Raw genomic sequence first — 20,600 nt, 5'->3', positions numbered from 1 at the left:
CCTGGACCTTCTGCTATGAACCCAAGGCCTTCTTCTGCTGAGTACTTTTCCTTTCAGAATCCCTCAAACCCTGCCACATAGAGAGGGTGGATACAACTCACTTTGCAAGGGGCTGGTAGGCTCATGAGCTGTGTGGCTGGGACTCAGGGCCTCAAAAACCCGCTGGAAGTTGCCAGTGCCTGGCATGGCACTTAGAGTCAGTGATACAGAAGGGAGAATACCTTTTTTTGTTTTTAAATGTTATTCATTTTTGCTTATTTGCAAGGGAGATAGAGTGTGTCAGGTGTATCCAGGCTAAAGCTAGGAGCTGTAACTCCATCCTTGTCTCCCACCTGCTGCACAGGCATCATGGACGCTATCTTTTGCTGCCTTCCCAGGTGCATAGGCAGGAAGCTGGGCCAGAAGCAGAGCAACCGGAACTCAAATTGGCTCTCCGATATGCAATGCCAGTGTTGCAGGTGGCTGCTGTGCCTGCTGTACCAGGAGCTTGCCCATCTACTCTGTTGTTATTTGCACATGAGTATGCAAGGACGGATGTTGATTAAATTTAGCTTTGGGTGAAGCACAGCAAGAGAAACAAAAGTGGCAGAAATGCTTTCCGAAAATTGACAACTGCTTTGTGAAAAGGCAAGGTGAAGCAGTAAGATAGTAGCTCAGGTCTGTTTGCTCAGTGCCAGGTGCTGGACTTGGCATGGGTGATGCCCAGTTGTGACTTCTGCCTCAGGAACGTACAACTCTGAGCAGACTAGTCTGTATACAAGAGCACAATTTAATTCTGTGGAGGCCAGAAGTGTCCTTTTTGAAAAGGGCACAGAGATCCGGGGATCAAACTGATCATGGAAACCATCTGACATCTGGTTTGGCACAGACAATGGGCACGCTCTGTCAGACGGGTCAGATGGCTAAGGAAGAGTCGTGTTGGCCTGAGGGAGCAGGTGACCACCAGAACTGTAGCTCGGAGAAGGCACAGGCTGGGCACTCTCTGCCTGTCACTCTGGTGTTCCTGGGACAGAAAGGTTCAAGCGGGGACCTGCAAGCACCAAGACCCTGTCACGCAGGCTGCCATGCTCAGAGTCCAGACAAGCCTGGGACCAGCTTCTAAAGGGACAGAGCGTAGGATTTTTTTTTTTAAAAGGATGTATACATTTTTGTTGGAAAGTGAGATATATATATCTTTAGCGAGAGGAAGAGGAAGATCTTCACTCCGATGACTAACTCCTCAAGCGGCCGCGATGGCCGGAGCTGAGCTGATCCAAAGCCAGGAGTCACAGCCTCTTCCAGGTCTTCCACGCGGGTGCAGGGTTCCAAGGCTTTGGGCCGTCCTCGACTGCTTTCCCAGGCCACAAGCAGGGAAATGGATGGGAAGCGGGGCTGCCAAGATTAGAACCGGCACCCATATGGTATCCTGGTGCATGCAAGGCGAGGACCTTAACCACTAAGCTATCATGCTGTGCCCAGAGGGTGGGATTTTAGAGATTCAACTGGGAGAATGAATCAGTCCTGGAGAGCACTTGGCTGGGAGTAAAACTGAGGCGACTCCTAAAGTCTATGAAAGACGAACACAAATACAATTTGGTGGCAAGGTGAATGCCTGCTTCCCACGTGTGGTGATCTGGAGTTGCACAAGAGCAGAGCTGCTTGGCTCACTTCAGCACAGGTCTCTGCCATTTGCGCTCTAGAAAAGTGCTGAATAGGGCGTTTGGTGAAGTTCCAAGGGTAACTGCTTGGGCCCTTTGTTTACACATTTATTCATGTGTTTGTTGAGCGGGTGAGGCTGATTCCTGGGTTTTCCCTCCCTTGGAGCTCCCAGGAAGGGCCAGCCACAGCTTCCCAGCACCGTCCCGCTGACCGCTTCCCCATCCAGTCCTCCAGGACTGGCTCCCTGGGATGGCAAGAGGAATGTGCGAAAGGTCAGAATCGGAGGACCCTGGCCGACTTGCCGAGGAGCGCATCCGCTCCCTGCTCTAAACTGGAGGCTTACAAGCTAGTTTCATTTCAGTGATCTACATTCTTGGAAAGTCAGTCGGGCTCTGCTCGTGTTACCATCTTTGCCACTGCCCTGTTGCCCCTGCCACCTCCCCTTGGCTTCCAAATACCCTTTCCGGTTCAGCCCATCTAACTTGGTCCTGGAGACTGGCTCTCTCACCCCAGTTGGCAAACACACTCCCTTGACAAGCTTGGTCTTTTTTTTTTTCACCGATCTGCCAAGTTCATGGGAGGCTAAGAAAGGGAACTGACTGTCATTGGGACCCGGATCAGACTCACAGAAAAGACAGCTGTGTAGTCTGTGTAGCCAGGATACCACACAAATGGCCCATGGGCCGTATGTACTGTTGTCTGTTGGTATACAGCTCAGGAACTAACAGTGATGTTTAAGCTTTTTGAAGTGGTTGGGGGAAAATGAGAATGATATTTTATCACACCTGAGAATGATAGAAAATTCAGCTTTCAGCGTGTATAAGCAAAACATAAGCTTTTAATTGTGTCCCATGAAACGTTGCGAAAAATTTGTTTCTTCCTTTTTTTTCTCTAAGTTACTGCCCCGCGTGGTTGATTTTATCTCTTGTTCGGCAAGATAAGAAACATTTGCGGGGGTCTTCTCTTCCCACCTGCAAATTCTGGATGGGAAACCTGATCTCCCCAAAGTAGCTGCAACAGTGTGTTGGTGGCAAGATTGGCAGTCCTCCGGCGGGAGGGCACAGGGCCGGTGTGAGTAGCAGCAGCACTGACCCCGCTCTTTTCTCTTCGCAGGTCACCGGCCTTTCCAGTGCCGCTACTGTCCTTACAGTGCCTCTCAGAAGGGGAACCTGAAGACCCACGTCCTCTGTGTCCATCGCATGCCTTTCGACAACAGCCAGTACCCCGATCGCAGGTTCAAGCGCGCCAGAGTCGACTCGGAGGTTTCTGGGAATTTCGAGGAGCCCACGGCCACGAAGGCAGGGAGCTCGGTAGAGGTGGCGGAAGAGGGTGGCAAGTGCCAGGAGGACAGCCACTGAGCAGGCCGACCTGCACCTTGCCAATAGGATTTTCACACGGCGTGAAGGTGACGCATCCGGTGAAAGAGGTCGCTAATAGCGTTCCAAGGGGGGAGAAAAATCACATATGACTCCCCTTTCTAGTGTATAGAACAGTTACACAAATGTTAAAATATATCTATATCTATATATATATTAAAAACAAAAACAACACCCAGCCCTTGAACATGGCTGCTAAACTGTTACCTGGCAACCAGTACTTCCGAACAGCGCAGGTGGGTAGGAAAGTAATTTCAATAAATAAATAAATAAATAGAGTAAAACAAAACAACAACAACAACAACAAAATTACAAATGCTTGTGTCCTCCGAGCTCTAGAAAACCGGGGGCCCTTCCAAGTCGAAAGTCATCTTTGTCCAAAAATAATGGCTTTTAACGGCAAAACGATACCATCTAAATGATTTAGCGCTGCCTTGAAGATGGGAGGTGTTTTCGGCGTTGAAAACACCTCTAGAACCTGACACCGGCTGCTGTCATTTGCCTAGCACCCTAATGAGACGCGTGGGGAGGCAGCTGTGGTGCCAGTCAGGCTGGAGCGGTCACTGCCGAGAAAAATCGATTCCCGTGGTATTGTGACTACACTCCCCGAGAAACCTAAGACGGCCCGCAGCCAGCACCAGGGCTGACCGGCATTGCGGAGGACGAGGTCTTAAATGTGCATTAAAAAGAAAAAAAAAAAAAAAACAAAAAAAACCAAACGCAGCTAAATGAATCAGTGTTCAAGAGTCTGCACACAGATGCCCAATGCAGGCTGGATGAGTGATTTTTTTTTCTTTCTTTCATTTTTTTTAAAAATTTATTATTATTTTTAGATCAAATTGCAGTACTGAGAGAGATATTTTCCGGTGGTTGTCCAAAATTTTTTTTTTTTTGGATGATGGATAAGTTTGATATTTTAAGAACGCATAGGGAACCTGGTAGAAATGATTTTTGAGAAGTTAGCCAAGCTTAACCATCAAAGTGCTGCCGAGAAATGGAAATTGACATGATCAGAGAAAGACTGATTTTTTTTTTTCAAATTTATACTTTTAGATAATTTGACTTAAATGTGGGCTGTTCTGGTCCTTATTATTATTATTTTTTTCATCTCTGTGTTAATTTTCGTAAACGTCTCAGACCTGAAGCAAGAGTTTCTTCTCCACCAAGCTCTCACAAAACAGCTTGGACTAAAGGATGAATCCAAACACCCCAGGCTCTATTTCTTAAGGAAGAAACTGCTTGAGTTAAAGATGCCTGTTTTTGTAAAAACAAATGTGTTCTATATTTTTGTAGATTTTAGCTTTTGTACTGATTGGAAAGCGTAAATTCATCAAATTCTGTACCGCACTGAGGGGAGATTCCGAGGACCAGGAACGACACACATCACTCATTTAGAAAAGAGAGAGAGAGAGGTTTCAGAAGGCCGGTTAACAGTTTATCCTGAGATCTGCCGCAATGGTACAAGAGTTCAGCCCTTTCATCTACTTTGTGCTGGTCCTGTTGCTCCAGACGGTAGAGAGAGGTATGGAAGTATTAAACTGCTTCTAAAACAAAATCATTCAGACTTTAAAAAAAAAAAAGTCAATATTTCCTTGCAGGCTGGGAGAGCAGAATAAAACCCCAGGGCCTTAAAAACTTCAGCTCTGCCTACAGCAGTTTACTAAAACACTAAACTGCAATCAATGTAAATACAATTGTTAGCACTATCTATCCTGAGACCAGAAGGAATCAGAGGCTAATGAGGAATCCGAGTTGCTTACACGGTGGGTCATAGGGGGCCTCCTGCCCTAGGTTTCAGTGTAGATGGGATGGCTGTGTTCCTTGGACCCATCCGGCATAGAGCAAGCTGCTTTCTTGTTTTACTAGTCTAGTTCTCACTGCCTTACTTAAATCGAGTTGATACACTTAATGCAACTGTTTCTATGAGCCTAGAGAAAGGACTGAAATGTTATTGGAAACTTTCTGACTGTAGTAAGCTTTAGAATTTTAACTGCACTACTGTGTTTGGTGACTGTGTCAGTCGCTTGCTTTCTGTGTGTTTGCCCCGCCTTTGGTATCTTAGCAAAGAAAAATTAAAAAAAAAATATCTATATTAAAAAAAAAGAAGAAAAAAAAAGATAAAAGAAAAAAAATAGAGGAAAAAAAAAAAAACGAGAGCCACATTCCATTTCTAGCACTTTGGGAGCTCTTTCAGTACGCGTTCATGTCCTCTGGGCATCGTCAGATGCGACAGGCAATAATTTTGTTTGTGACACTGGGAACATCCCCTCTCCTTTGTGGCGTGTGTGTGGATTCCATTTTGTCCAGTGCGAGCCATCCTGACTTCCCCCTCTGACACAGGCCTTCTCTCCAGAACATTTGTAACTTGTACTACAAACAAGTGACAGCCACAGTGATGCAGTGTCAGTTTCTGAATGTCATCAGGTTCCCATATCTAAACATGTCAAGTCCTTGCCCTGTAACTTTGTAGTCTGTGATACCGTCTGCATTCCTGCACCAGAGAACCACATCTATCTTGGAGGAAATCTGAGATCACTAGAGTAGAGGATTTCGTTGCTATGCTTGTAACAAGTAGAAAACTTTGTATTTAAAGTTTATTCTTGGTCATTATTTATTATTATAATACATCAGTCGACAGAACTTTATTCTGGTATAGAAAGTATTAAAAGTTGTTTTTTTCAGCAATGACTGTTTTCTTTCTGCTGTTAGAATAAAATGTCTTTGAAGCAGTCCAGTTTTATCCAGTGTTTTACGCAATAAAACCTCTACCTCTGGAAAAAACAAAAACCCACAGCTTTTCCTATTCACTTATGTTTATTGCAAAGAGGAATCCTGGCATACGTGTGTGGGTGCGTCCAACTTTGGCAAGATGTGGTCCAAGACCACCTTGGAAAGGCCCTGTGGCATTCTGCAGTATTGGGGTGTGTTTTTCCAGGGCACAAAGACTTCACAAAGCACACACAGTGTATGCGTGTGTGTGTGCGTGTGTGCGCGTACGCACCTGTGTGTGCTTGCACATGCCAAGTGCATGCATGAACCGTGCTTCTTTCACAATCACAGCTTTCAGTAACATCCAACTACAGAAACAAGGAGCTGCTTGGCGCAGTGATCCCGTCAGACACTGAGAGCACTGGAGTCTGTTATTCTACTTTATTTAAACCATTAAAAGCAAAGAAGTGTTTCACCTCCAAATTGTCCAAGGCTCATCTGGATGTTTCTTCCAGAAGAAAAAGAAAAAGAACAGAAAGCAGAGAAGTCCCTGGTCTGGGGCCTCCACCTAAAGCAAGCCTCTGACGCTGATCTGAGGGCATTGCAGGTGTCTTTGCCACTGCTTGGGCAGAGCTTCTCTTCACTTCTTGTGTTTCAGTTTGGTCTGCAAAGCAAGTCTACACTCTTCATGCTGCAGCCCTGGGAGCCAGTGGGCTGCTGGGGTCTGGCTAGCAAAGACACCTGCAGTGCTTTACCCGGACTTGCGTGCCCAGCGTGTTTCTTGCAGGTGGGGAGCCCATCTGTGTCCTAGAGTGGGAGCTAATGAAGGGAATAGTCCACAGTCTCACAGAGGGAGGGGTCGGGAAGGGGAAGGTTGGAAGAAGGCTGGCAGCCTCAAGGCATGCCACCTGTGTGGTGGACCGGACACCTACAAGGGTCACACCCACAATGGTCAGGCCGGACCCCACCATGGGGAGATGGGATCTGGGGGCAGAGGGCGGTTAATGAGTGTGTCCTGCGTTGGAGGGCTTGGCATTCCAGCATGTGGACCTGTGTGGAATGGTAAGTGTCACGAGGAAGTGACGTCAGTCTCTCACACTGCCAAGAGGTACTGGACAGACATATGGATTTTGAAGGGAGCCACATTTACCTGAAAAAGCCAAGCAGTGACGTGATGGACAAAATGTGGAATGGCCACAGAGGGGAATATTATTCTGCCATAAACAGATAGAGACTGTCGACAGTCTGGCTGGGTGAACCTCGGGGGATTCCAAGGGGTCTGGCATGGAACTACATACGCTCGGATTCAGCCTGTGTGAGATGTGCAGAGTAGACGAATGAACGGGGACAGGAAGAAAGCTAGTGGCAGCCTGCGGCAGAGGGAGGGGAGGAAGAGGCGTGATGGCTGATGAGTCCGAGTTTTCCTTGTGAGGTGATAAAAAATGTTCTAAAATTAGTCAGCGGTGATGGTTGTCCTACTTCGTGAATATACTAAAAACCACTGAATTGTACAATCTAAAAGGCTGAATTTTATGGTATGTGAATTATATCTCAATAAAGCTGTTATAAAAAATAAAAATAAGACGAAGTAGGAGGCATTTTTAAGAAGCATCAATATGTGTTTCTAGCAAAAGATTTTTTGGAGCACTCTTGGAGCTACAGACGATTGGCAGATCAGCACCGTGCAAAGAATACAAAATTTGGGGTGTAATGACTTAAACTTGAACCCTAGCTAAACTACTTACTGGCTGCGTGATCTTGAACAGTTTAACTGTCCTGAGTTCGTGGATCGTGTCTGTAAAATTATGAGCAGTAAGTACAATATGGCAGGGAAATCGTACAGGCATCTTCTGAAATAGTCTACAAGTGCTGGGTGTTGTGACTCAGGTGTAAGAGTAAATTAGGGAGAAGTGCAGGTTGAATTTCATGCCCGGAAGAGCTAGGTCCACATAAAGTCACTGGAGAAGGGTGACCCCGAGCCAGGTGACTGGGACCCATTCCCCACTCATCCCCTTAAACACTCCAGGGAAAATGTCTGAAACGTTCATTTTGTGGTTTCATTGTTTGGAAAGCCGGCATACCCTCACATCAGCAGGGTGGGAGAGTGGTGCCTGGGAAAGAAGGCGGTGCAGCGGGAAAAGCTGGTGTCGTGTGATTCGCTCATCCAACACACGTGTGGTCTGTGTGCCTGCATCAGGGTATGGTAAGTCAGGCCGTGTCCACGTCCATGGGCAAGAGCAAGGCTGAGAAGAGCAGCAGTGTTCTGCATGGCGGGAGACTGCCCTGGAATCCTGGTGGACCATTGCTTTGTCTCCAGACTGCCGGTTCATTGTACAAAGTGGATGACCACACAAGAGATTTACCGAGGTTCCAAGCAGATAGCATATGGAAAATCCACAGAGGGGGCAAGCCCGGTGCACCAGATTTAGAGGAGCATGGCTTGGCATTGAAGGGAACACAGATGGTGGGGGTGCTGACACACACGGGGTTTCAAGACCCCGTGTAGCCGAGGCAGCAGTCAACAAAACAGCACATACACGGTTTCTTCAATGGACATCTAGGATCCAGAAGATACATCGTTCACTTCATTCCCCGTTCGCATCTCTGTGCCTCCCTGGAAAGCAGTGGGTCGAAGTTTCCTGGACCCATTGAAGGGTCTTTGTGTGGCTCCTGTTAATTCCTGTGTGAACGGGTGTGGCCACTCTGAGAGTGATACCCCTGTCTGTGGGAGTCTACATAGGGTGGCCAAGCACTCTGATGTGCCATAGACTGCAAGATTTCCCAGAGAACCAAAATTTGAGTGTTAAAACCCAGGGTGATCCTGGAGCGAATGTCTGGTCACCCTAGGCCTGAGCCTTCTAACAGCATCTGTCTTGGTCAAGGCAAGGCCACTGCTGTCCACGATCCAAGTGTCCCTGTGAGACAGTGCTGGGAGCACCCGTACCTTCAGGGAGTTCAAGGGTGAGATTTTTGAATGGGAGACTTGGATTCAAATTGCACCTTGACACAGAGACAACAAATGATCAGATAGCAAAAGCGCTCAGTGTGATGCCTGGCAGGTGGTCGTTACTTCATACATTCTTCTGGGGTGTGGCTGCTGGAATCGTAGCTCCTACTTCAAATCTGGGTGGGGAATGTCTCAAGTACCAACTTCTCTTCACAGAAGCCTAGGCTGCTGAGTAGGAGTTGACCGTCCGTGTGGAAGACCCCAGTTTGTGTGGAGAAACTTCTCTGAAGAAGAGGAGCCTGCAGTTGCTTGCACTTTGAAACACCTTTCCCTCTCTGTGTAATATCTCTATATCATAACAGTCTATGATGAAATCTCACCTGGTGAGTTGTAAGCAGAATCCCCCCCCCCCAAATTAGTATTAAATATTGTGATTTTCATTTCAAAAGCAAAGGGCTGGGCACGTTTTGCTAAAGTAGAGGTATGTTTCCATGGGAAAGAAAAAAAATCATGGTCTAATGCAATATTAAAAATGTGGTCCTGGGCCTGGCGCGATGGCCTAACTGCTAAAATACTTGCCTTGAAAACGCTGGGATCCCATATGGGCACCAGTTCTAATCTTGGCAGCCCTGCTTCCCATCCAGCTCCCTGCTTGTGGCCTGGGAAAGCAGCCAAGATCAGTCCAAAGCCTTGGGACCCTGCACCCGTGTGGGAGACCTGGAAGAGCTCCTGGCTCCTGGCTTTAGAGCGATGCAGCACAGGCCATTGTGGTCATTTGGGGAGTGAATCATCAGAGTGAAGATCTTCCTCTCTGTCTCTCTTCCTCTCTCTATATATCTGACTTTCCAATAAAAATCAATAAATCTTTTAAAAACATGTGGACCAGCTGAACATTCCACATACGGGTTTTTGCAGGGTTTTAGCATCTTCACCTGTTGTTGTTAAGAGAAAAGAGAGGGAGTGAGAGAGTGAGAAAGAACGAGAGAGAGAGAGAGAAACTGAGGGGTTGGGGAGGGAGGGATGCGAGGAGGGAGAGGAAAGGCTTATGTGAACAGGGAAATCACAAACCAAGAGGAGGGGGGAAATTTAAATGACCCCAGACCGAACTGTTTTGCTGTTAATACAGAAATACAGTGCTAGACACATTTAATGGCTCTATTTTTTATTATACTATGCTGAATAATTAAGTTTGAGGCTAAGTGTCACATGGATTTATCTTTTAATTAAAAAAGCATGGTTCACGCATATTTGAGTGGTAGTCCAAATAAATGCAATATAGAAATTTATGTTTGTTTATCTAGGTGTTAATTACCTAGAGATTGTTCTGGATTACTTCTTTTTATAAAGTGTCATAGGCTTGTGTCAGGACGAATAAAGCTTGCCCATGGAACCTTATCAATTTGCTAACTATAGGGCCGGCCTGACCTGGGGGGAGGGGCTGGAAAAACTTTGGGGAACTGTTCTGTATCCACAGGCCCCCATTCAACCCACACCAAATAAAACAGTCGTTTCAGAAAATATTCCTGGGACATAAAGGCACAAATATATCTTCGTTGTTTTACAGCCTCTTGTCCACGGCTATTTATAAAACATGTGATTATTTATGCATTGGGTTATGAGAAGTTTGCTAGGAGAGGCAGTGAAGGAGTCGCCATCAATTCCGGTACCTGGTACCCAGGAGAGGTGGAGGGGGGATAGTCTCCCAGTGGAAACTGGACCAGACAGGAAGTGGCCTGCTGCGATTTGTCTTCGGTGTGCCACCCTTGCTGCAGCTCCCAGCAAAGCCAGACGGTGGAGGTGGGGGAGTCAGGGTGAGACTCAGAGGTCAAGGTTTTTGCCACCAAGGATGCACTTGCAGAAAGGAAAGCCGAAGGTCTCCAGGAGTTGTCCTCCACCTTCTTTCTTTTGTTTACAAGGTGATTTGGGGTGGCAGTTTCGGTCATCTGACCTGGAAGGAACCAGCCTCTTTGGTCAAAAGATTCAACTGCTAAGAAAGATGTCTTGAGGATAGAAACCTCTGTGGGGGGGGGGTGTCTGTGTTGGGCGTGCGCCTGGTCCAGAGCCAAGATTTGTCTCTCTTTCTCTGCACCGCTGTGCATTCCTCAGGCACGCCATGCCTTGCATCCTGGGCTACCAAATACCAGAAAACCAGTAAGAGCAGCTGCGGGTGTCTCGGGGGCTCCATCCAGCACCACGCACCTCTCTGCTGGGGTGCGGGAGTAACACAGTGGAGACAGCAGCAGCAGCACCCAGCGAGAGGGATTCTCCCTAGCCTGCGTGTGCAGGCAGCAGCTGAAGCGTCCAGCAGGTCGACGCACGGCTGGGTTGGCTTTTGGTTTCGCTTTTTGTCTTCTTCCTCCAGGAGCTCAGCGGACCAACAGGGCGGGTCATTGTCAACCCGGTGACCCGGTGCTTAGCAGCACGCTTGGAGAGCTGTGTCCTGGGGCCACACACAAAGCAGGGCTCTTAGTACCAGGCGGTGGCGCCTAGGGCTTGTCTGTGGCTGCTGACTGCGGGTAGGCTCAGAGGTGGACTCCTGCCTTGGCCCTGAGAGACACGCGTCCTAGCCCATCCCCCAACCCCTGACCAGTTGGTGTGGCGACTTATCTGGTGGTCAGGGCAGGGGCAGATGCACCCCGTTGAGCTTCCGGTCAACATGCTGAGGCTTCAGGAGAGCAAGCAGAGCTGCAGGCAGTGGCATTGGGGAGAAAGGAGGTGGAAGAAGTCCTTGGCCAGGCCGCGTAGAGAGAAGGTGGAAAGGGCTGGCTACCTGCTGATTTGGAGATGAAATGGCTAGTCTAGAGCTGGGAAGTGGACCTGTGGCTTTAACACGGTCAGGCTTTACTGGTGCTTGAAGACGGGGCCCTTCGGTACTTTGAAGGCTGGCCATGAAGTGGAGGAGCTGGGGGGGCCTAGGAGACCGGTCTGGGTTTTACATTTTACTGGAGCGACACTCTCATGGCACTGCCTTTAGCGTGTTGTGCAAGCACTGACGACTTGAGGTTCTTAAACATCTTTTTTTGCGGGCCCAGCGCGGTGGCGCAGTGGTTAAGGTCCTCGCCTTGCACGCCCAGGATCCCATATGGGCGCTGGTTCTAATCTTGGCAGCCCCTCTTCCCTTCCAGCTCCCTGCCTGTGGCCCGGGAGAGCAGTTGAGGATGGCCCAAAGCTTTGGGACCCTGCACCCGCATGGGAGACCCGGAAGAGGCTCCTGGCTTTGGATAGCATTGGCCGTTGCGCTCACTTGGGGAGTGAATCAGTGGACAGAAGATCTTCCTCTCTGTCTCTCCTCTCTGTATATCCGCCTTTCCAATAAAAAAAATAATAAAAAAAATCTTTAAAAAAAAACATCTTTTTTTGCTCATGAACCAAAGCCTATGCCCATGAAACCCTCATTCCCCACTGCCCCTGGACCCCCCTTGGTGGCCAGGCAGTCTGCGTGCTGTCCGCAGATTTCCTTGTGCTGTGCCAGCTTCTGCACACACAGAAGGTATTCTCTCACACTTGGCCATGTCCGGCTTGCTTCACTTGGCCAGTGCTTTCCAGGTTCACCCATGTCGGTGGCATCTGTCCGCCTGTCATTCTTTTTGATGACCGGCCTTTGGGGCCTGGCCAATCTCTGCCTCTTCATCTTTCACTCTCCTGCCATACTCTGTCCCTGGCCAAAATGGCTTTGGGTATGTCAGACTTGCTGAACCAGTTCCTGTCCCAGGGCCTTTGCATGTGTCCCCTCCTGCCTTCTCCCTGTCCACCCTCGACGCTCTCCCTCATTTAAGTTGCAGCTCAGTGAAACTTGTTGGTGCATGTATGCCTGGCCCCTGGGTCGTGCAGTATCACACACAGAGCAGTTCCTCTCTGAAGATGCCTTCTCTTTCTCTCGGTTGATATGATTGTGGTCCATAGTCCTTACCTTACTAAGATTAGGATTGCAGGCCATTCACAACTCGGATACAAATTGTGCTACGTGCACTGTCTGAGCTCAAGAAATATTTATGAGGTGGGTGAAAATTCTCAGCTCAGTTGTCTGCTGGTGATCACAAGGGTATTGTGGACATTTTGCTAAGCTTCTACAAAGGAAGTTGCTGCAGCAGCCTTCAGTAACAAGGCTTCTGAACTGAGAGGAATGTTCGTCCACTCACTCAGCTGACCGCTGCAGAGTTTGGGGGTGGCCCTGCCTGCTTTCCATGTGGCTGTGTGTGTGTACGAGTGGGGCTGATAACGGTGCCTGTCGGGAGCCTGATGGGCACCACACAGCATCTCATCTGTGAACGAGTCTGGGCTACCCATCATGTGGGCTCACTGTGGGCAGCTCTTGAGCTCCTGGGGAAGTGCTTTACAGACAGAAATACTCCATGCATTTGTTAGTGCTGCCACTATTAACAGCAAAAACCAGGTGCGGGCAGGGAGGACAAAGCCCGGTAGTCCATGGCCACGGCCAGCTTAGCCCCCTCTCCCACCCTGATGACCCCGGCCACACTCTTGCCTGTGACCCTGGGGTCAACACCTCCTCTTAATGCCTTTCCATTTCTCAGTTTGCTGACTGGAGAGATTTTCGGTGAGGGCCACATAAATACTTCAAAAATAATTCACGATGAAGAGGAACGCTTCTGGAATGGATGATGGCACGACGAATTAAACGCTTTAGAGCGCTGGGTGTAAATTATTTTAATGCATGTAATAGATCCGCCCAGTGTGACTGGAGCCCCTCCAGGTCATGCCTCTGTGCCCCCTGGGGCTTGGGGGGTGGGTGGTGGTGGGAGCAGGTGGCTGTGAGCCTGCTGGGCTGGGGTGTGAATCACTGCCTTCTCCCCAGACCCATTCTTCCAGCACTTAGGGTCTCCCAACCTGAGCAGTGGATAGGAGATGGGTCTGTGTCTGGCTGGAGAAGCAGGAGCAGCAGCAGCAGCCAGGAAACAGACAAGATAAGGTGAGAGCATTTGTGGGCAGTGATGACGGCCTGACCCACACCCTGCCTTCCCTTCCTTGCCTGCTGCTCTCCAGGGAGCAAGAGGGGTACTGCTGTGTGGCCCCAGCATTGAAAATGTTTTCTTTCCATTGGATATGAATGACAAAACATTTCCTCATTTACATTCACTGCATGCTAGTGCAGGGGGGTGGTCATTGTGTCCAACATACCCATTTAAGAGAACAAGAAGCTGAGGACTCAGAAAAACTCACCACCTGTGCTCCTAGCCACAGCTTTTGTTCCCAGGCGTGTATAGAGAGAGCTCTGAAGCCCGCTTTGTAATGACTGAAGCAGGCTTGTCATCCCAGAGGAAAGAATTCATTGATTCCAGAATGGGCTGCTCCGACCTCTTACGACTAAGGGATTGCCCTACGGTGATCTGTTGTCTCTTGGCTGGAAGGAAGCATTCACTCACTCTGTACCTAACGGTTCTGGGCTCTGTGCTGGACACTGGCGGTAATGCAAGGACCCTACTCTTAGGAAGCTCACGGATACTTGGTGACCCTTGGAGGGACTGAAGTCAGAAAAGCGTGACCACACCTGCAGTGGACTCTGTCTCCTGCTGCTGATGGCGCCTTGACGATGGCCTGTCCATCTGTGTCTGAGATTCCTCCCCCCACCCAGGTGAGCCTGTCGTGCATGTCAACAGTGACATGATTGAGCATCAGAGTGGCAGGAGCAGAGAATTAAAGAGGGCAGCCACTTCCTGGGTGAGATGAAGCAATGGGCCTTGAATGAAGAGTGGGATTTGGATGTGAGGGGATGAGAGAAGGTTCCAGCAGGGAGTGACAATGCATTTCATAGCAAAGATCCAGAGGTCCTTAGATTCAGCACTTGACAAGCCCAGAGCATCGTGCTGTCAGGACCTGAGTGTCTGTGTTCCTCACCAGTTTGTGTATCAAGATCTGGATTTTCCATGTAACCGAATTATCAGGCAGGTCTCATGGATGGGATCAGGATCAGACAGAATGGGCCGCTGAGGGCCGTGTTGCCCTTTGTATAAATGTGAATATGGGCAGAGCAAGCACTGAGTGTAGAAGCTAGGCAGCAGGCTCTCTCCAGACACCACCCATGATCCTGCGCTTTCAGCCTTCAGAACGGTGAGAAACACATTCCTCTGGTGAGTAAGTCACCCCATATGTGGGATTCTGCCAACACAGCTCAGATGGACTAACACAGGGAGAACAGAGCTTCCCAGGCATCTGTGTGAGGCAAGGCCTTCTCGTGTTTCTTTGAATACTTTTCATGGTCATGTAGATCAGGATGGGACCAGTTCTGGGAAGGTAATAAGCCATGCTACAGCCCAGGAGGATTTCCGAAAGAAAATGATTCGTAACCTCAGAAGGGACTTTCTGAGCTGTCTGTTGCCTACCGTCTATCATGCTTTATAATTGGGTGCCATCTCCTTCAGTAAGTCATTCTACCAATCCTGGACCTGTAAACTGTCTCTTTTTGTAATCTCAGACCAGAACATTCTGGACAAGACAATGGAACTCATTGGAGTTAGGAGGGCTGTATCTGTCCTCACTGGGAATGAGCCCAGGCCTGAGCCAGTTGTCCAACCAGTCGTAGAAGTAGAGCCCAGCCTCTTGCCTGCCTTGCTTAGTCCAAGGTATCCTGAGCCATGCAACTGTGTGTCAGCATCTTTCCTGGACTAAAGATTCTGATGCCAGAGTTTCTAGTGGAGGAACGCATGGCTCCTTACCCAAGTGTAGACACAGACAGTGGGAGAATGCCTCAGGGGTTATCAGCAGGGCTGTGGTGAATCAAAAAGCATCAGAGAAACCCAAATGTCCAAGGTACAGGCAGAGTTGGGGATGTGATCTTCTGCACATCTCCCTGTGCTGGTCCCTGCCCGCAGCACCTGCTACCTGGGGTCTAAGGATGCTCCAGCAGCCCATGAAGGAAGTGGTCACCCCAGAGAGGAAAAATCGGTCTTCCAGGCTCTGACAAAACAGTGGCAAACCACGTTTTGTAGTGAGCCCAGATAACTGAGGTGTGAGTGGAGGCTGCGGGGGCCGAATGAGAAGATTCTGCACCTCCTGCAGATGGCTCCTTCCCACTCCCCTCCCCCGCCATTTTGATACTGGTGCAGGAACGAATCTTATACCTGAAGGCGGAAACAGAAGGTTCCAACAAAGATTGGGCGGAGAAAGCCAGACTTTGCTGGAGACGTAACGACAAGCAACCTTCTCCACAAGCCGGCTGTGAGCGCAGCCAAGAATAGACCGGTGCCGGGATGGCGGGCGGTGGCTCTCCCCCTGCAAGGGTTCTGTGTAACCTTGACTCAGGCTAGCTAGGAAGCGGATTGGAGTGTGTCTTGCTCCATTTAGGCTGCTCTAACAAAGTGTGACAAATGTGCGGTTGGTGGACAGCAGACATGTATCAAGGTCAAGATCAAGGTGCAGGGGAATTCAGGGTCTGGGGAAGATGCATTTTCTGATTCTCAGACTGCTGTCTTTTCCAGGCATCTTCATGTGATGGGAGGGGAAGGGTGGTGGTGGTGGTGAGGGTCATTTTTGTAGGGACACCAACCCTACTTACCAGATCTCTGCCCATGTGACCTGATCTGCTTGCCACAGCCACACCTTCAAACATCATGCCAGTAGGAATTAGGCATCCACAGCCAGTATTTAAAGGGACAAGAAGCTTCAGTCCACAGTGTAATACCATATCTGTCTATACCTCCTCTGTTATATGCAAAGCAATCCCTTTAAAATGTATTTATTTATTTGTTTGAAACTTAGAGTTATAGGAATGGGGGAGGAGAGACAGAGAGTGAGAGAGAGAGAGAGAGAGAGAGAAAGAGAGAGAGAGAGAGAGACTCTTCAAATGGCCACAACAGCTACAGCTGGACCAGAGAGCCAGGAGCCAGGAGACTCATCCATGTCTCCCATGTGGATAGCAGGGGCCCAAACACTTGGGCCATCTTCCACTACTGTTTTCCAGAGAGAAATCTGGATTGGAAGTGGAGCAGATGAGAGAGACATGAACATCCAGATGGAATATGGCACTGAAGACAGCAGCTTTACCCGATATGCCACAATGCTGGCTCCCAAAGCAATCTAAAACAAATACTTCAAACTCTGTAGCAGCAAAGTAGCCTTGCCCTCCAACAGGGGCTCAGCCATGCTGCATCCCTAAAAAGACTGGATTGCTGTGTACCTCCACTGGCTCCGTGACACGCACTGTCTGTGGTCGGTGCTGAGGGGCACCCAGCAGTGAGAAGAGACCACTGCCCTCAGTCCACTCAAGGCTGACAGTCATAGGAGGTCAAGGACATATCCCTTGGTTAGGTTATTGTCAACTAATGGAAAGAGAAGTCCCTTCACTGGGTCCCGGAAAGGTAAGGGAAGAGATTGGGAGATGCTGGGCCCAAGGGTCAGGGCAGATGCTAGAACTAGCAGAGTTTGCCTGAAGAACCTGTGATGGAGTGCTCAGTGGACTTGCTGGACATGGGCATGGTGGTGTGGACAGACTGGCAGAGATAGCCTAGTGGAGGCAGAAGAGGGAAGAAGGAGTAATAAATAAACACATTCTTTTGGGAATTGGGACAAGTGCGGAAGACAAAGTCTTCATGGGCGTGGGTGGAGCATGAGGTCACACCATGGGTCCCTTGTGTCAGGCCCATCTCCCTTGCTGGTGATGTCACTTAGGAAGCAACCCATGCCCATCAAAATGGACCCCACCTGGCCGAAGTGGGCCCTGTGCTCTTAAGCCACCAAAGGACATTCTGCTGCTTTTCGTGTTTCCTCCTGCAGAAGCCCTGTAACCTGCTCGTCCCATGCATAAGGATTGGCTTTCTAGTGGACTCTCATAGATAGTAACCAATGCTAGTGGTTGAGGTTCACTGGTCTGCCAGGGTCACAGCCAGGATCATTCAATGTAGGTGTGAAGGTGTCCTCAGAGAGTTTCTGCGGGGACCAAGTTTGCTGGACTGGGCTGAGGATTCAATGGGGACACCTGCATGCATGGGCTCCACCCTTGCCCCGTAGAAGGTGTCAGATGAAACTTGGAGGAAGGACACCGACCTTGTCCTTTTCTTCCTCTTTCATCCAGTGGGTATTTATCTCTGTCTCCTTCCAATGTAGAAGCTCTGAACTGTGCAGAAGCTGGAAACATAAACCTGCATTTTTGAAAAGTATTATTTATTTATTTGAAAGTGTTACAGAGATAGCGAGGTAGAGACAGAGAAAGAGAAAGAGAAAGAGAGAGACAGAATCTTTTACCTGCTGGTGCACTCCCTCAAATGGTTGCAAGGACTGGAGCTGGGTCAGTTTAAAGCCAAGAGCCTGAGCTACTTCTGGTCTTCCATGTGAATATAAGGGTCTAAGTTATTGGGCCATCATCTAGTGCTTTCCCAGACACAAGGAGCTTGATCAGAAGTGGAGCAACCAGGGCTCAAACCAGTGACCCAATAGGATGCTGGCATCATAGGCGACAGCGGCTTTACTCGCTATACCATAGCACCAACTCCACAAACCTGCATTTTTAAGAAATCCCATTTCAACTTCCAGGAATAGGCCCTAGTGACTTTTTTTCTATAGCTTTCACTGGTCTGGGACTTCCACATCTGCCTACCAACCTCCAAAGAAGGGGCTGTGGCAGTGGGGGCAGCAAGGTCCTTTGCTTCCCTTCTCTCTCCCTCTCTCTGTTCAGAGCCTCATCTTCCTCTTCGGTGGGATTTAGGAACAGAGCAGCTGTATGAATGCCAGCATGCTGGACCCCTGTGAATGCCTTGGCGAGTGGCATCCCTGGGTCCCTTCTTCCCACAGTTCTTTGGAAAGCGTTGGCCTCTTTCTCCTCTGTCTTCAGAGTGGTCAGTTTCATTTTATTGACTTGGATACAAAGATATTGCTTTTGATGACTTTTGCTGGCTGCCCGTATGGCTGGCGGCCTGCATCAAAGAGCCTTTCTGCCGTTGGGGTATGTGTAAGCTGCCCATGGCAGAGGCTGTCACCATTCAGGGTAGTGGTGGTGGCGCTTTCCCTGGGCTGCTAGTGTGAGAAGGAAGGGGGTAATTGGGTCCCTCAGGAATAACTCATTGGACAGTTGAGGGTATGCTCAATGACTCCATACAACTCTTAGTTTTCAACACAGACCTGGTCCACACAAGGCCCAGGACCAAGTCGGAATCACTCTCTGCTTGTCTTCTTTCTTTTCACAAATGGGAAACTCAACAGAGGATGGTGTGTAAGGGGTAATGGGTGGTCCCATGCCAGCTTTGGTAGTGAGGGGGTGGTCTACCTGCCAGACACAGCATCAGACAGATTCATCTGCCCACTTCCACTGCTCCGCCTGGCTGACTTGCTTTGTTCTGTCACCCACTGTCAGGACAGTGTCCACTGGAAACTGGTTTTGGTGTCCCAGTTGTTCCCTCCCAATAGCACTTTAGTTTTCAAGTCATTACCCTTCCCCTTTTTGTGGAATCCCTCCCATCCTCCTGGAGATACTGGCAGGGGGTCTTTCCTTTTCTGAGCTCTTCTGTGACTGATGATGCGTGGCCAGCTCAGCATGGAATTGAGAGTGTTGGCTCCAACTTGAGCCTTGCCCACTGATAGGACCCTGGGACATGCTCACGATGCCTGGTGGAGGAGGTATCAAGAAGTGTTGACTGGGGGCTGACAGTATGATGAAGTGATGGGTACTGGACCCCGGGGTCTGTGGAGTGGGGTGAACTAAGAGTTTCTGCAGAGTTTAAGGGGTCAGAGGGACATTACAAGTGACAGAGACCTTGCTCAGAGGCTGCTACCTTGCAATTGCTGGTTTCCACATTGACAAATCCAGAAGCATAGACCCAGTGGTCAGTGGCCCATAAGTCAGCAGTAAACCCTAGGACTGCTATAGGGTCATCATAAGGTTACTGTTCACAGTGGCCTTGTGTGAGCCTAAGGGAAGAGCTGTTGGTGTTTAATTTTGCTTTTGACCATGTTGTGGTTCTAATGGCACCTTCTGAAGACAACATCAGTGAAAGCAAGCAAATGATATCATTTAAAGGGAAGGAACGTTGGCCTGCTGCATCCTGTTGCCTCTCTGGTGCCCGACGCTAGTCAGAAATTGCAGGAAGACAGACTCCCTGCCTCTTTCCTTCCCTTCACTGGTGTCCCTCCCCTCCCAGGCAGGAGTCTGGGTCAGGCTGCTCCACTGACCTTCATGGGACCAGAGGGACAAATCTGACCCAGATTTGACTCTGCCCTGCAGTCTGGATGATCTTGGTAGGTGTTCTCTGGAGCAGGTTGACTCTGGGTCTCTGTGGTTTGCTCTGAAGAGCCGTGTGTTGGCGTGACGCACACAGTCCAGGCTCCGGACAGCATGCAGTGCCCTGGCTCCCCGTGTATGCTGTCATTGTAGTGGATGGCAGCTGTGTGTGCGTGTGTGTGTGTGTGTGCATGCAGCGAGCAGAGATAATGGATGGACGCGGCCTTTCGGTTCACTGCAGTATTCCCCTAAAGTAGATCATTATTCTGTATGGAATAAATAGTGTTATTGGGCTGATATGCTTAAGGCTAATGAGCCCATGTCTAGCATCTGAGAAGCCAGATAACAAGACATGTTTTTCTCCATTGGCTTCTATTGATGTATTAATTAATGAAATCCTCGACTCCCCTTTGAGCAGCAGGAGTGTTTAGATCACTCCTGTGCTGTGTGCAGGGCTGTCTCCCCGCCTGCCCCCCAGGGGGGAGGACTTGCTGGGGAGGGGGACAGCCAGGTTTTCAGACTGTGCTCTGGTCCACATGGAAGCAGAAGCAGGTGCAGCCAAGAAGCCAGCTCCCTCCAAGGGCCAGCTCAGGCTAGCTGGACCACACAGCCTACAGAGGCCTCAGCCAGCTCTTCTTTGGACAGTCTGGCAGGCCCTGGGTCCAGGTCAGCCTTACAGCTCTCCTTCTGATGATTCTGCCTCCTTCTGGAGACAGTGTGGAGATTCCTTCTGAAGCCAGCCTGGGCATCCAATGTACTGGTGTTC

At 49.3% G+C, this 20,600-nt stretch overlaps 1 protein-coding gene across 1 annotated transcript in view; it reads left to right on the top strand.

The window, feature by feature from the left end:
* The window catches only part of ZNF536 (zinc finger protein 536), a 223,674-nt gene extending 220,678 nt beyond the window's left edge, over nt 1-2,996 (top strand). The window contains exon 4 of the mRNA XM_040976678.1: nt 2,752-2,996. Coding sequence (XP_040832612.1) covers nt 2,752-2,996 — 245 coding nt within the window. The remainder of the gene's footprint in view (nt 1-2,751) is intronic.
* The last annotated feature ends 17,604 nt before the right edge of the window (nt 2,997-20,600 follow it).

The sequence above is a fragment of the Ochotona curzoniae genome, unplaced genomic scaffold (genome assembly GCF_017591425.1).
Source record: "Ochotona curzoniae isolate NIBS_2020 unplaced genomic scaffold, NIBS_Ocur_1.0 contig_2699, whole genome shotgun sequence".
Lineage (NCBI taxonomy): Eukaryota > Metazoa > Chordata > Mammalia > Lagomorpha > Ochotonidae > Ochotona > Ochotona curzoniae.
The sequence above is the reverse complement of the archived record's forward strand: the minus strand, read 5'-3'. Positions and strand labels throughout refer to the sequence as shown.